We start from the raw sequence: 16,011 nt of genomic DNA, 5'->3' as shown, positions 1-16,011 counted from the left end.
GGTCTTAAACTAAGTAACAGAAAGAATCAAACATAACAAGCTGAAAAACTGAACAGTTTAATTCTCTAAGTTATAAAATGAAAATTTAAGAGGAACTTACAGTATTGTGAATTAAATCCAAATTAATCCTAAAGTTCTATCACAAATCCAAAGAATAATGTGTTCAGAATGAATTCCAGGTCTTGAATGTGCTGATGAACCAGTAGCTTTGAGTGTGCTGAAGTGCCAACAGTCTTGATATATCACAATGGCATGACTGCTCCTGTGGCCCAGTGGTTAGAGTGTCTTCCCTGGATGCGGAAGGTCATGGGTTTGAACTCTGGCCAAGTCATGCCAAAGACTTCTAAAAATTGTACTAACAGCTGCCTCACTAGGTGCTCAGCATTAAGAGGTTAGTGTTAGGACTGATTGGCCTGGTTCTCCTGAACAATAGTTGACAAGAGGCAGAGAAAGTGTGATGGTTTTTGCAAGGGTTTCTCTTCATTGGCCTGGTTCTCCTGAACAATAATTGACAAGAGGCAGAGAAAGGGTGATTGTTTTTGCAAGGGTTTATCTTCATGAGATCCTACCCATCTAAAAAGATATCTTCATGCCACCCATGTCACAGATCCAGATATACAGAACATGCCAATTCTTTTTTGTCAAAAAGATTTTCCATGACCCAGACAAGTGGTTCTTAAGTGGTCAGTTGATGCTTGGAACTTGTAATGTAGGCAGCCAGACCGGAAATAATTGAAAGTAGATTCTTCTTTTAGTGAGTTCTTAGGGACTCTGAAACACTTTCAATGACCTATGTCAATTTCAGTGTACCTCCTCTGTCCATGGTTTCCTCAGCTACAGACAGGGCACTCTTTGTCCTGTCATTGACCTAAGTGCACTCAGTCATCTCATTTCTGCAACTGGGTTCATGATGGAACACCATGATGGGTTCTAAATGCCATCCAGAAGGAAGGCTACACAATTACAGGGGGGCCTCGAGTGGCTGAGTGGTCTAAAGCGTTCTCTGTTACGGATCACTGCCATCTCACCTCTGTCTGCGTGGGTTTGAGTCTCAGATTCAGCCAATGTGAGTATGTCAGAAAGCTTGCCAGTAACTTCTTGTGGGTCGGTGGTTCTTTCCGGGGTTTTTCCGGGTTCTTCCTCCACCATTAATACTGGCCGCCATGTATAGTCTATTGTGTGCTGAAAAATGGCGTTAAACCCTACAACAACAACAACAACAACAACAACAACACAATTATTGTGAACTTGTACCATGTGTAGCTTCACATCCGCATTGATATGGCTTCCAGAAACTTCTTGCTATTCACCCACAAAGTCTACATTCTGCAAAAACAGCAGGCAAGTTATATCATATATCAGGGCATTATTCCTTTTGTTACTCTTCTCAAACTCATTGTTTTGTTTTTGTCAACAAGGACATATCAAACCAGATACCATCTGAAGGTTTTGGTTCTACACCTAAGTAAAGAAGTATTGTAATCAATGCAATGCTTATATGGGACTATCCACATGCCAGAGAAAATATTTCATCTGCTGAGTTTGATCAATGCGGCTAGGTTGCCTTTTTCATGCACCAGTTACAGATGGTTCTGCAGTCCAAAATTGAGGGTGAGACTTTCTCCCTTGGACAATCTTCTCACAAGCCGTACAGTATGAAGTTCCATATGATGAAGGTCATTTTGACAGATTTTCTTTGGTGGCAGGAGAATTTACATGGCAGGGGATTCTCATTCTGTTCAAGAACTCCACTGTAGTGACTTATCTCAAAGGCAAGGTGGAACAAAGTCCCCACACCTTTGTATTCTTGTTTGTTAGTTTCTAAAGTAGTGTGTTTAGATATCAAGCCACATCTATGTTCGTCATATTCCAGGCCATCTAAATGTATTACTTGACTTGCCCTTGAAAAATCAACTAATTTGGTCTTTTCATCACCCAGTCTTCACTCAATAAGCACCTGATGTGATCAACCAATGGGGGACCTATTCGCAGCATGGTTGAATGCCAACTCCCAACTTTTATCTCACCAGTTTAGGATCCAAAGGCCAGGGCAGTCCATGCTCTTTCTCTAGATTGGAACAGCTTGGATTTCATTACTCCCCCACATCTCTGATTTCAGAGGTGATACAGAATGAATAGAATCATGGTTTCAGCTGATCCTGATTGCTCCTCTCAAATGGGACAATTCTGGATCAGCAACCTCATCAATCTCACAACAGAAATCTCCAGGAAAATGTAGATATTCCCTCATCTGCTCTAGCAACCACAATAGCAGATGGTTCAATCAACACCAGATATACTGAACCTGGACATCTGGATCTTAATAAAAAGGCCATCAGGAACAAACAGTTCTGATAACCATTGGTAAAGAAATTGCTCAGGCAGGATGCCTCCCCCCATCACTTTAAGGGCATATGAAGGAAAAAAAAATCTGCACCCATTAGCGTGCCCCAGAACACATTATGCCACTGTAGGCATCAATACCACAGATAGCTAACTTCTTACTATAGGTTTTTGAGGGAAAACAGCACCAATCACAATTAAAGGCTTCTGTTCCATGATCACTTGCACTCTGCATCATCATGAATGTTAAATAGATGCTCTGTTGTTCAGACAAGATTTGTCAGCATCACTTTATATGGCCCCTGCTTTCGCTGCCTGGAACAGGCTCCTGGTAAATTGGACATTTGTGATGAAATTTGTGCCTATTCTAGACACTTCATCTCAAGATGGTCTACAAGACTCAGTGTGAGCTCTGAAATGGTACTTAAGAAGGACAAAGCTGTTGCGTAGAAAGAGATCTGAAATGGTACTTAAGGACAAAGTTGTTGCGTCGAAAGAGCTCTGAAATGGTACTTAAGGACAAAGCTGTTGCATAGAAAGAGATCTGAAATGGTACTTAAGGACAAAGCTGTTGCATAGAAAGAGCTCTGAAATGGTACTTAAGGACAAAGCTGTTGCGTAGAAAGAACTCTGAAATGGTACTTAAGGACAAAGCTGTTGCGTCGAAAGAGCTCTGAAATGGTACTTAAGGACAAAGCTGTTGCGTCGAAAGAGCTCTGAAATGGTACTTAAGGACAAAGCTGTTGCGTAGAAAGAGCTCTGAAATGGTACTTAAGGACAAAGCTGTTGCGTCGAAAGTGCTCTGAAATGGTACTTAAGAAGGACAAAGCTGTTGTGTAGAAAGAGATCTGAAATGGTACTTAAGGACAAAGCTGTTGCGTAGAAAGAGATCTGAAATGGTACTTAAGGACAAAGCTGTTGCATCGAAAGAGATCTGAAATGGTACTTAAGAACAAAGCTGTTGCATAGAAAGAGCTCTGAAATGGTACTTAAGGACAAACCTGTTGCATAGAAAGAGCTCTGAAATGGTACTTAAGGACAAAGCTGTTGTGTCAAAAGAGATCTGAAATGGTACTTAAGGACAAAGCTGTTGCGTCGAAAGAGATCTGAAATGGTACTTAAGGACAAAGCTGTTGCGTTGAAAGAGCTCTGAAATGGTACTTAAGAAGGACAAAGCTGTTGCGTAGAAAGAGATCTGAAATGGTACTTAAGGACAAAGCAGTTGCGTCGAAAGAGATCTGAAATGGTACTTAAGGACAGAGCTGTTGCGTCGAAAGAGATCTGAAATGGTACTTAAGGACAAAACTGTTGCGTCGAAAGAGCTCTGAAATGGTACTTAAGAAGGACAAAGCTGTTGCGTAGAAAGAGATCTGAAATGGTACTTAAGAAGGACAAAACTGTTGCGTCGAAAGAGCTCTGAAATGGTACTTAAGGACAAAGCAGTTGCATCGAAAGAGATCTGAAATGGTACTTAAGGACAAAGCTGTTGCGTCGAAAGAGCTCTGAAATGGTACTTAAGGACAAAGCTGTTGCGTCGAAAGAGCTCTGAAATGGTACTTAAGAAGGACAAAGCTGTTGCATCGAAAGAGATCATACCCCTCACAGAAGGAGAGCACAGACACTTTAGTCCTGGATAAATATTCATCATGCATAAAGGAAAATAACCCAGAACAAACGAGTTTACATCTTGGCTCACAAAGTTAGGGCGGTCACCACAAACATAGCAGTTGAGCAAAACTGTTCTGTTATTTTCCTTGCCATGGGATTGTAAACCGAGTTGAGTTAGGGCAGTCACCACAAACATAGCAACTGAGCAAAACTATTCTGTTATTTTCCTTGCCATGGGATTGTAAACCGAGTTGAGTTAGGGCAGTCACCACAAACATAGCAATTGAGCAAAACTGTTCTGTTATTTTCCTTGCCATGGGATTGTAAACCGAGTTGAGTTAGGGCAGTCACCACAAACATAGCAATTGAGCAAAACTGTTCTGTTATTTTCCTTGCCATGGGATTATGAATCAAGTCCACTTCTCCAGCTTTTATCTCAGAGATCTTTGATCCTAAAAAGTCCAGCTGACTTTGGTGGGTCCTATAGCCATGGCACAACAGGGTATCTTCCCAGGTCTATCATGATTATTCATGGATTTAATCATAAAATGTTTAATATGCATCAATTTAAGTCATTTAGTAATTGTGTCAATGAAGGCCATAGTTTTTATAGATTAGAGAATGTACATATTTTTTTTCATTCAACTGACCTGTCTGGATATTGCATGATACATTACACTATAGATGATGTTATATAGACCTCGATGATTATATTATAATGCAGTTTATATTATCCTCAACCATCATGTTATAATGGAGTTGATATTGACCTCAACCATCATGTTATAATGCAGTTTATATTGACCTCAACCATCAAGTTATAATGGAGTTTATATTGACCTCAACCATCATGCTATAATGGAGTTTATATTGACCTCAACCATCATGTTATAATGCAGTTTATATTGACCTCAACCATCAAGTTATAATGGAGTTTATATTGACCTCAACCATCATGCTATAATGGAGTTTATATTGACCTCAACCATCATGTTATAATGGAGTTTATATTGACCTCAACAATCAAGTTATAATGGAGTTTATATTGACCTCAACGATCAAGTTATAATGGAGTTTATATTGACCTTGACCATCATGTTATAATGGAGTTTATATTGACCTCAACCATCATGTTATAATGGAGTTTATATTGACTTTGACCATCATGTTATAATGGAGTTTATATTGACCTCATTGATCATGTTATAATGGAGTTTATATTGACCTCAACCATCATGTCATAATGGAGTTTATATTGACCTTGACCATCATGTTATAATGGAGTTTATATTGACCTTGACCATCATGTTATAATGGAGTTTATATTGACCTTGACCATCAAGTTATAATGGAGTTTATATTGACCTCAACCATCATGTTATAATGGAGTTTATATTGACCTCAACAATCAAGTTATAATGGAGTTTATATTGACCTCAACCATCATGTTATAATGGAGTTTATATTGACCTCAACCATCATGTTATAATGGAGTTTATATTGACTTTGACCATCAAGTTATAATGGAGTTTATATTGACCTTGACAATCATGTTATAATGGAGTTTATATTGACCTCAACCATCATGCTATAATGGAATTGATATTGACCTCAACCATCATGTTATAATGGAGTTTATATTGACTTCAACCATGATGTTATAATGGAGTTTATATTGACCTTGACGATCATGTTATAATGGAGTTTATATTGACCATGACAATCATGTTATAATGGAGTTTATATTGACCTCAACCATCATGTTATAATGGAGTTTATATTGACTTTGACCATCATGTTATAATGGAGTTTATATTGACCTCAACCATCATGTTATAATGGAGTTTATATTGACTTTGACCATCATGTTATAATGGAGTTTATATTGACCTCAACCATCATGTTATAATGGAGTTTATATTGACCTCAACGATCGTGTTATAATGGAGTTTATATTGACCTTGACCATCATGTTATAATGGAGTTTATATTGACCATGACCATCATGTTATAATGGAGTTTATATTGACCTCAACCATCATGTTATAATGGAGTTTATATTGACCTCAACCATCATGTTATAATGGAGTTTATATTGACCTCAACCATCATGCTATAATGGAGTTTATATTGACCTTGACCATCATGTTATAATGGAGTTTATATTGACCTCAACCATCATGCTATAATGGAGTTTATATTGACCTCAACCATCATGTTATAATGGAGTTTATATTGACCTTGACCATCATGTTATAATGGAGTTTATATTGACCATGACAATCATGTTATAATGGAGTTTATATTGACCTTGACCATCATGTTATAATGGAGTTCATATTGACCTCGGCAATCAAGTTATAATGGAGTTTATATTGACCTTGACCATCATGTTATAATGGAGTTTATATTGACCTTGACCATCATGTTATAATGGAGTTTATATTGACCTCGGCAATCAAGTTATAATGGAGTTTATATTGACCTTGACCATCATGTTATAATGGAGTTTATATTGACCATGACAATCATGTTATAATGGAGTTTATATTGACCTTGACCATCATGTTATAATGGAGTTTATATTGACCATGACAATCATGTTATAATGGAGTTTATATTGACCTTGACCATCATGTTATAATGGAGTTTATAATACCTCAACCATCATGTTATAATGGAGTTTATATTGACCTCAACCATCATGTTATAATGGAGTTTATATTGACCTCAACCATCATGTTATAATGGAGTTTATATTGACCTCAACCATCATGTTATAATGGAGTTTATATTGACCTCAACCATCATGTTATAATGGAGTTTATATTGACCTTGACGATCATGTTATAATGGAGTTTATATTGACCTTGACGATCATGTTATAATGGAGTTTATATTGACCTTGACGATCATGTTATAATGGAATTTATATTGACCTTGACGATCATGTTATAATGGAGTTTATATTGACCTCAACCATCATGTTATAATGGAGTTTATAATACCTCAACCATCATGTTATAATGGAGTTTATATTGACCTCAACCATCATGTTATAATGGAGTTTATATTGACCTCAACGATCATGTTATAATGGAGTTTATATTGACCTTGACGATCATGTTATAATGGAGTTCATATTGACCTCAACCATCATGTTATAATTTAGTTTCACTCAGCTGAGTCAAGCGGAAAAATGGCTTAGTACAGTGATACCCTGTTGGTATTTGTTATGGCAGGTGTGAATATCATTCAGATGAATGATCAATTCAGGAAATGTACACTAGCACAAGTTTTATATTTGGAAGAAATTCACTTGTCCAGGACAATTTTACTAGTCCAAAAGAGATTTTAACATGTTCTAGATTTTTGGCTATTGTATTTGCCCAGCCCAGGGACAGTTAGGGGTGCAGGTCAGAGTAATTTAAAAAGTGCAGAAATTTATATATATGGTATATAATCGTTTTAGTCATGTTTATAATACCTTTTTTCATCATTATTAATTATTATAATTGTATTTATTGTTCTCATAGCTACTGACATGTCACCATTAAGATGAACATCATTGTTATCATAACCACCACCATCACCATGATGATGACAAACACCATCACCATGATGATGACTACCACCATCACCATGATGATGACAACCACCATCACCATGATGATGACAACACCATCATCATGATGATGACAACCACTATCACCATGATGATGACTACCACCATCACCATGATGATGACAACCACTATCACCATGATGATGACTACCATCATCACCATGATGATGACAACCACCATCACCATGATGATGACAACCACCATCACCATGATGATGATCAACATCATCACCATGATGATGACAACACCATCATCATGATGATGACAACCACTATCACCATGATGATGACTACCACCATCACCATGATGATGACAACTGCTATCACCATGATGATGACTACCATCATCACCATTATGATGACAACCACCATCACCATGATGATGACCAACACCATCACCATGATGATGACAACACCATCATCATGATGATGACAACCACTATCACCATGGTGATGACTACCACCATTACCATGATGATGACAACCACTATCACCATGATGATAACTACCATCATCACCATGATGATGACAACCACCATCACCATGATGATGACTACCACCATCACCATGATGATGACAACCACCATCACCAAGATGATGACTACCACTATCACCATGATGGTGACTACCACCATCACCATGATGATGATCATCATCAGCTGCAACACTCTTTTCAGCATACTATTGCCCCAACTGGCACATGATACCTGTGGCAGTGAAGACCAATTCACCATCCCATACCTACTGCAGAGCACCAGGTAAGGATAATTTGTTGTACAGTGGCTGAGGTATGGTAATTTTTAATGTATAATTGCAAGTAGTATGGTATTTAATGACACAAACGTGTTAATATTTAAATAGACAAAATTAATGTTTAACTGATTCTAAACATTTTCAGGCTTGAATTTAATGCTTTCGTACATGTGAAATGTGATGGAATTGTGGAAAATAGGAGTTTAGATTTAAGACTCTACCCACTTATATCAACATCACTTGTGTTGACAAGCTGCCTGTGTTGACGAAAATGCCAAGTCCATGGTCTATTATTACCACCAAAATTTTTCTTGCTTGTGTTGTACATATTGACAGAAGCGTTTGTTCCCAACTTGAACAAATACTTTGTTTTCTAATTGTTTGTCAACCAGGTGCCAGTTCTGTTCTATAATTATTTGATGGTGCCACCAGGCTTTTATGTTGCAGTTGCATTAACAAACGGGTATTTGTTTGATCCTCCAAAGTTGGCCTTTTGTTGTAACTTCAGTAATGCATGCACCTTTCATCAAAGCCAGCTGCTACAGTTTCAATAAAAACGATGCACCCTTCATCAAAGCAAGCTGCTGCAGTTTCAATAAAAACAATGCATCTTTCATCAAAGCAAGCTGCTACAGTTTCAATAAAAACTATGCATCTTTCATCAAAGCAAGCTGCTACAGTTTCAATAAAAACTATGCATCTTTCATCAAAGCAAGCTGCTACAGTTTCAATAAAAATGATGCACCATTGGGGTCCGCACCAAATTTGAATAAAAACATTGTAATCTAGTCAGTTGTTGGATTTTCCAAATTGTTCAATGATTGGCATTGTACTGTTTAGATGTGTAATGCGTTATTGTAAATACACACACTATCTCTGTATCTCTGCTGAATTATGAAATACTTTTGTTTGTAAGTCAAATAAATTCTCCATGGGTAGTGTTTGGTGTATTATTCCAATTTCTTGTTATCTTCTAACCCAGAGTACATGTTTAATGTGTACATACCATATACATGTACTTTGCGTTGACTTTAAATGTTTATTATCTATGGCCACCCTTTTAAGTGAATACAGTGACCCCATCAAAATCCAAAAACCCTTGGGAGCAAATATTTCTTTCGATTTTGAGAATTTTTGGGTTTACCGGGAGCTAAAATACATTTTAAAGCTTGAAATGAGTTTTAGTTTTTATTGGTTTCAGTATTAAAAGTTGAGGCGTATTTGGTTTACTGGGTCAAAAATAAATATTAAATAAGGACAAATTTGGGACTCCGATACTGAGGGTTTGGCTTTGAGGGGTTTCACTCCATGATACTGAGGGTTTAGTTTCAAAGGGTTTCACTTTATAATATGTATGCAGATGTTATGGCAACACTTTATAGTTAAAAACTTACTAATAGGTTGAAGTTGTCATTTTTATAGACAAAATGGCAATGATGGTGGGTGTTTTTTCATCCAGCCAGTGTAAAATATTATACTAATTTTAATCATTGCTTTACACAAGTTGAGGGGAGCCATTCAGAGTACCATAGAGGATGTAGCATTGTCTAACATGGTGTATATTATGATAAAAATAAAAACTTCAATATCTTGGAACTCAGGATGATACCCATTTTGTACCAGAAACTGTGTTATACTGAGTTGATTTATTGTAATACCTGTGTTATATCAGAAACTGTGTTATATTGAGTTGATTTGTTGTAATACCCATGTTATATCAGAAACTGTTATGTTGAGTTTATTTATTGTAATACCCATATTATATTCAGAAATTGTTATACTGAGTTGATTTATTGTAATACCTATGTTATATAGGTTATATCAGGAACTGCATTATGCTGAGTTCCTTTTTTTTAATACCTGTTTTAATGAGTTTCTTGTTGTCTTTCAGGATCTACTCCTGGCATCTTTATGATGGAGACTATAATGGAGCATATAGCTAAAGAGCTTGGAGTTGACCCCACACAGGTCAAGACCCTTAACCTCTACCAGAAAGGCCAGGTATGTCTGATATTTGACAATCAGAGAGAAATTGATTCAAAGAGTCTTTTAAAGAAATTTTGGGTTGGTCTCCTCCATTCCCTAAGTTTAAGTTGTAGATAGGTAGGCATGTTTTTTCCAGTATGATTTTAAAGGATCTCAATCATTTGGCATAGGCAAGTATTCAAAGGCTTTTCCCTGAATTGTGCAAAACTTTCAGAGATTTTGATAGGTTGCTTGGAGGACAGCAGACTAGGATGTCCAAATGAGAAACATTCAGATCTCTCAGGTATTTGACAGTGAAGATCCAGGGATATGAGTCTCCAAGTATTGAGAATTTTCCATATCAAATAACTTTAAAATCAAGAATTTAGGACCGGGGAAAAAAGGTCAAGAAGCAGGAATCCAAAAATTCAGAGCACTGATGCTGTTGAGTACAATACAAAGTTCACCATCAGTTGCCACATAAATCTGGTTCCAGCTTGGTGTAAACTTATTTTTTTTCTGTGCTTTTCTTTGTCACACAAATACCTTAGGAGTACAAACGCTATATCACAAATCTTGACCTCCCAAGCTAAATCTTAGCTATAAAAAGCTAAACGTTGTATGCGCACATCAGTTGAAGTCAGATATGAGTAATCTCCCCTTGCAGTTGGCACAAAATCCCAACCACGTGTCAATTACTACTTGCTCTTTTGCTAAGAAGCAAACTGTTATAGAGACTTTGCAAACACCTTTGATCATTTTAATGTTGGGGAAAGTTGAAGGAGCTTTCTCGCCCAAGGGGAGTTTACTCTGTACTTCTATTTCTTGCTCTTTTCTATTGGAGATGAAGTTTCTCGCTTCATTAGAACCTAACATAGTTGTGTGATATGTTGGCACCATTTTGACTCCAGCCCAGTTGCTAGTACATTCATTCAATTAATGTGTACTTTTCCTATTTTACAGTTTCTGTGATGTGCTGTCTTATATAAACCAGAATATTTCAGATGTAATTTTTTATCAGAATTTGTATTGTTTATCCACTTCTCAGTTAGTTTACATGGTGTTTGACTGCTTTCATCAGTGTAGGCTGTTGCTTTCTTAGTATTGATAGGTGGCAACACAATGTGTAGAACTTGGAGTGCAAGCCCTTTAAACTCGCTGAGGATAAACATACTGCATGTCTGGAATGTGTGGCATACAATTCATACAACATTTGCCTATGTTAGACAGAGAATCAGTGGGCTACAGCCTTGGACAGACATAGTGTATGGACCTACATTGACAAAATAGGCAGATCGAGAGTGGTCAGTAAAGGCTCCAGCATGGTTATGCAGGCAGATACCAGTTATGGTGATTTACTTGGTACCAGGGGTCCCGAGTGGCCGAGTGGTCTAAAGCGCTCTTCGTTACGGATCACTGCCATCTCACCTCTGTCTGCGGCGGTTCGAGTCTAGGATTCAGCCAATGTGGGTATGTGAGAAAGCTTGCCAGTAGCTTCTCGTGGGTCGGTGGTTCTTTCCGGGGTTTTCCCAGGTTCTTCCTCCACCATTAATACTGGCCGCCATGTATAGCCTATTGTGTGCTGAAAAATGGCATTAAACTCCACAACAACAACAACAACTTGGTACCAGAAGAATGGAAATGATGGCCCTTTTCCATCAAGACATGACATCAAATGTAAATCATTTATGGTCAGTACCAGATCTAATAAAGTCTATGCATATACCTAAGATGACCAGTTACATATCCCATCTTGATAAAAGAACACTGGTATTGACATGAATCAAATGAAGCCTACCTGTATGTGGGTGTGGGCCAGCTATGGTGATATAATATCACACCTTTGGGTAAGAACACTGGCAACAGTGTTGAAGAACCCATTCAGGATAAGGCCACGATCGACCCATAGTTACTATTGCAGACTCAAGTTGGAGCCATGAATCAGTCCATACCTATTACAGATTCATGTTAGCCTGGTACCTGTATTGATCCACCTGAATCCAGGACCATCATTGCCCAGTATACTTTGGTGAAAGCTTAACTGTGTAGTGTTATTATTCATATTTGACAATGATTGTTAACTTTTCAATAACATGCACAGATGTTATGTTACATGTTTATGCTCTAATAAACAGTAACAAAAGAAAGAGTGAAAACAACAAGCTTTGAAAAAGTTAACAAATAATTCCCTGGAAAAACACTGTAAAAATGAAAAAATAAGAACTTATGATTTTAAGAATCAGATCCAAAAATAATCCAAGAATAATCCAAAAATTAAATTTTAGAAGTCCTAGTAATGAAATGTTCTAATGAAATTTGTGTTCAAGTCCCAGTGAAAAATCCAAAATAGAAGGCAATGACGTATATTGTAGTCAGTATTGTGCAAAGTGGCTACAGTTATTTGCTGATTCACAAACAATAATATTCCAGTGTTTGAATTTCCGACTAAAATTTAGAGAAATGTCTTTGTCCAAGAATTCTATATGAGCACTCAAATATTTCCAGGAAAAAGAATCCTTTAAAATCCAAATCATTTGAACAAAAATTAAAATGTAACTCCAAGCTGATCACAAGCAAACACTCTCTAGTGTAAAAGCCCAAATGAGAAATATCTCTTAAGCATCACTATTAAAACTAACTACTGCCCAATTTCAGAAAACCCATAATTGCGAAATAGAGGCTGATTACATATAAAAAAAATCACATCCTCCTAATATGACCATGATAAAATCGATCATTTTACTCCAAGAATAAAATAAAAATAGAAAGTTGTTTACTTGTCTCAGTGATTTCTGAATCAAGGTCGGAAACTAAGTCAAAATTAGAAACTGTTTCTATTATTAGGTATTTATAAGAAGGTCAGGTCAAACTGAATTTTCTGGAAATTATCAAATTCCTAGTAAACAAAACTACATTACATTGACATATGATGAAATTAAAAATAAAAGATTTTAAAACTTACAAACAATTAAATTAAATCAAATATAAATTAAATTAAATATACATAACACAAACAATATCTAGTAAGCTAACCTTGAGCTTTTGTCTTCACATTAAGGACTTTATCAGCAGACTAATTTAATCTCTACTGACTGTTAACATCACTTGATGGAAGGTGAGTCATGTATGACCCCCATCCCGGTTCAGCGCTGGTTTGTGTGGATGTAGATTGATTCTTTCAACCCCTTGCTCAAAGCAGGCTGGTTCTCAACCTGCCACATATCAGGAACAATCTGTTAAATCACTTACCATTCCATCAGATGATGTTAACATTCATTAGAGATTAAATCAGTGTGCTGATGAAGTCCTTAGCATGAAGACGAAAGCTTCAGGTTAGCTTTCTCTATATTGTTTATGTATGCGATTGAAAAGTTTAAAACCATTGTCAAATATGAATCATTGGCCAGTGTTGAATAGCTCCCAGATGGCCCATCACAACTTGCCACTATGATATGGGCTATGGTGACATTACAGTCCCAGATGCCCAGTGCCTTACTAGGATCTTGGATGATACAGTTTAAAATTGTCTTAGAATTACAGTATCTCAGTCTGGATGGATTTCTAATTAGTTCACTCGCAGCACTGTAACAGGCACTGCAGGATGCGTCTTGATCTCCCCACCCCTTAGCATATCACAGATCATGCTCAAAAACTCCATTATATGTACTCATTCTGACAAGGACTAAAGAAGACTCAGCTTTCCAGTTTTAAATTGAGGAAGTTTTTCATTTGCTTCTGTCTGAATTTGCCTGCCTCCTCATGCTTTATCAGCATCAGTGTAATATGTCCCATCATTGGCACAAAAGACTAGCCATTGGTCAAACAGGTACCTTTCTTTTCACTGCAGCAGTTGCCATCCAACTTTAACAAAATATACTATAAGACATGCTTGCCTTTGGTTTATACAGAAATCCATGCCATCAATGGAGATACAGCTGGAATGGGATTGTCAAAATCCTTGACATACCAGAAATGAGATTGTCAAAATCCTTGATGTAGTCAGAATGGGATTGTCGAAATCCTTGACATAGCAGTATGGATTGACTGGAAACACTTCATTGACATGCATCTGGCAGGAATTCAGTGCAATAGACACTATTTCATGGCTTTATTCTAGCAAGTGAAACATAGCCTAGCTTTACCGGTCGCCATGCCTCCTGGCCACACTGGGAATCTGTTTCACAGATGCAGATTTTGAACAGGATGGTACAGCACACACTTGCCAGTGCCATAACAGCAGCAGTGAAAATGCAGTTCATGGAAAGAGATGCATTGCTCTCCACTTCTGCATTTCTCCAGAGAGCACCAGAAGCCCATACTAAGATTGCAGCTATTGTCAATGTTCTTCATTGGTCCTGTGGACAAAATTCCCAAGCAAACTTCTAAGGAGAAAAATCTCACACAACCCCAACATCATAGACGTCAGTGCTCATTCCAAAACAGGGAGTAGAGAAACAGAAAGGACCCCCTAGGCCACACCCAGTGTGGAAACAGTCCTAGAGGCCCTATCAGCATTTAGTACTAAGTCCTCAAAAATCAGTGATATGAAGTAGAGAGTATTGGATCATTTTGAGGAGTTTCTTTGCTTCAGACATCCCAAAAGAAACATTCATAGTTGTCATTCTGCAGCAGGAAAGAGACCGTCTTTGCACAAGAAGGGCTGTAGAGATTTTTGAGGCAGACCAGTGACACTCTTTGGCCAATCATAGACCTGAGCTCATGCAACCTTTTTATAAGGGCACCATGTTTCAGAATGGACTGATTTTTAAATACCTTTCCAGGAAGGAGACTCCACAGTATGGTATCTCCATTTTCTGGTGCATATGTCCTCCAGGAAATTCCATTTCAAGGATACAGTATAACAGTTCAGGGCACTCCCTTTTGGTCTCCAAACCAGTCCCTGGGTCGTAACAAAGAAATATGTGATATGCTACAAAAATACCAGAAGAATAAAATTCAATGTCAAGACAGGAATTTCCTTCTTTTACTTCTTCTCACCTTGGATTCCATCATGAACAAGGACAAATTCGATATTGTCCCATCTCAGTGTTTAATCCACTTGAGTTCAGATCCCCCAGGAACTTGCCTTGAAAATCATCTCAGTTACATCTTCAGTCCTTGTAAAGAATCACATCTCAACACAAGAATTCTTTCATCTATTGATTCTCCTCAGTGTAACAATGTATATTGTCCAGGGTCACCTGTTCGTGTGTGTACCCCTTCAGATAATAGAGTGAAAGGGCATCTCAGCACAGAACATTATTCACAATCATATAAGGCACATATGAAGCTTAGAAACAATGAATAGATTAATGCTTAAATAACTAGAGGTGACAGATTTAAAAGATTTTGATTTTAATATAGCTCTAACACAGTGGAGCAGGAAAAAAGTGAGTTGGATATTGAAGTGTTAGATAAATATTGAACTCTGGTTATTCCCTCCTCGCCCTCCTTTTTTCTACATGCCCCTTATTTTCATGACAAGGGGGAAGCTTCCTCCTTTATATAAAATGTTGGTCATTATCTGACCTGCATTTTATGGTGACCTGTTATTATTTGAAATATTAATGATGATAATTACATGTATGCCTGTGCACAAAAATGTTTGTAAAAAATAGACAAGAACAACTAACTGGTCTTTTTTTCTGTACATGTATAATGAATAATGCTTACTTAACAGAATTCGCAATAAAAATGACCTGCTGAATGTTCATTTCA

At 37.3% G+C, this 16,011-nt stretch overlaps 1 protein-coding gene across 1 annotated transcript in view; it reads left to right on the top strand.

Moving 5' to 3' along the window:
* The window catches only part of LOC149792517 (uncharacterized), a 155,811-nt gene that overhangs the window by 92,874 nt on the left and 46,926 nt on the right, over positions 1–16,011 (top strand). The window contains exons 23-24 of the mRNA XM_089971138.1: positions 8,253–8,333; positions 10,220–10,329. Coding sequence (XP_089827264.1) covers positions 8,253–8,333; positions 10,220–10,329 — 191 coding nt within the window. The remainder of the gene's footprint in view (positions 1–8,252; positions 8,334–10,219; positions 10,330–16,011) is intronic.

The sequence above is a fragment of the Sinohyriopsis cumingii genome, chromosome 9, assembly GCF_028554795.1.
Source record: "Sinohyriopsis cumingii isolate HCF-2022 chromosome 9, ASM2855479v2, whole genome shotgun sequence".
Lineage (NCBI taxonomy): Eukaryota > Metazoa > Mollusca > Bivalvia > Unionida > Unionidae > Sinohyriopsis > Sinohyriopsis cumingii.
Note: the sequence above shows the minus strand (reverse complement) of the source record. Positions and strands in the feature narration are given on the sequence as shown.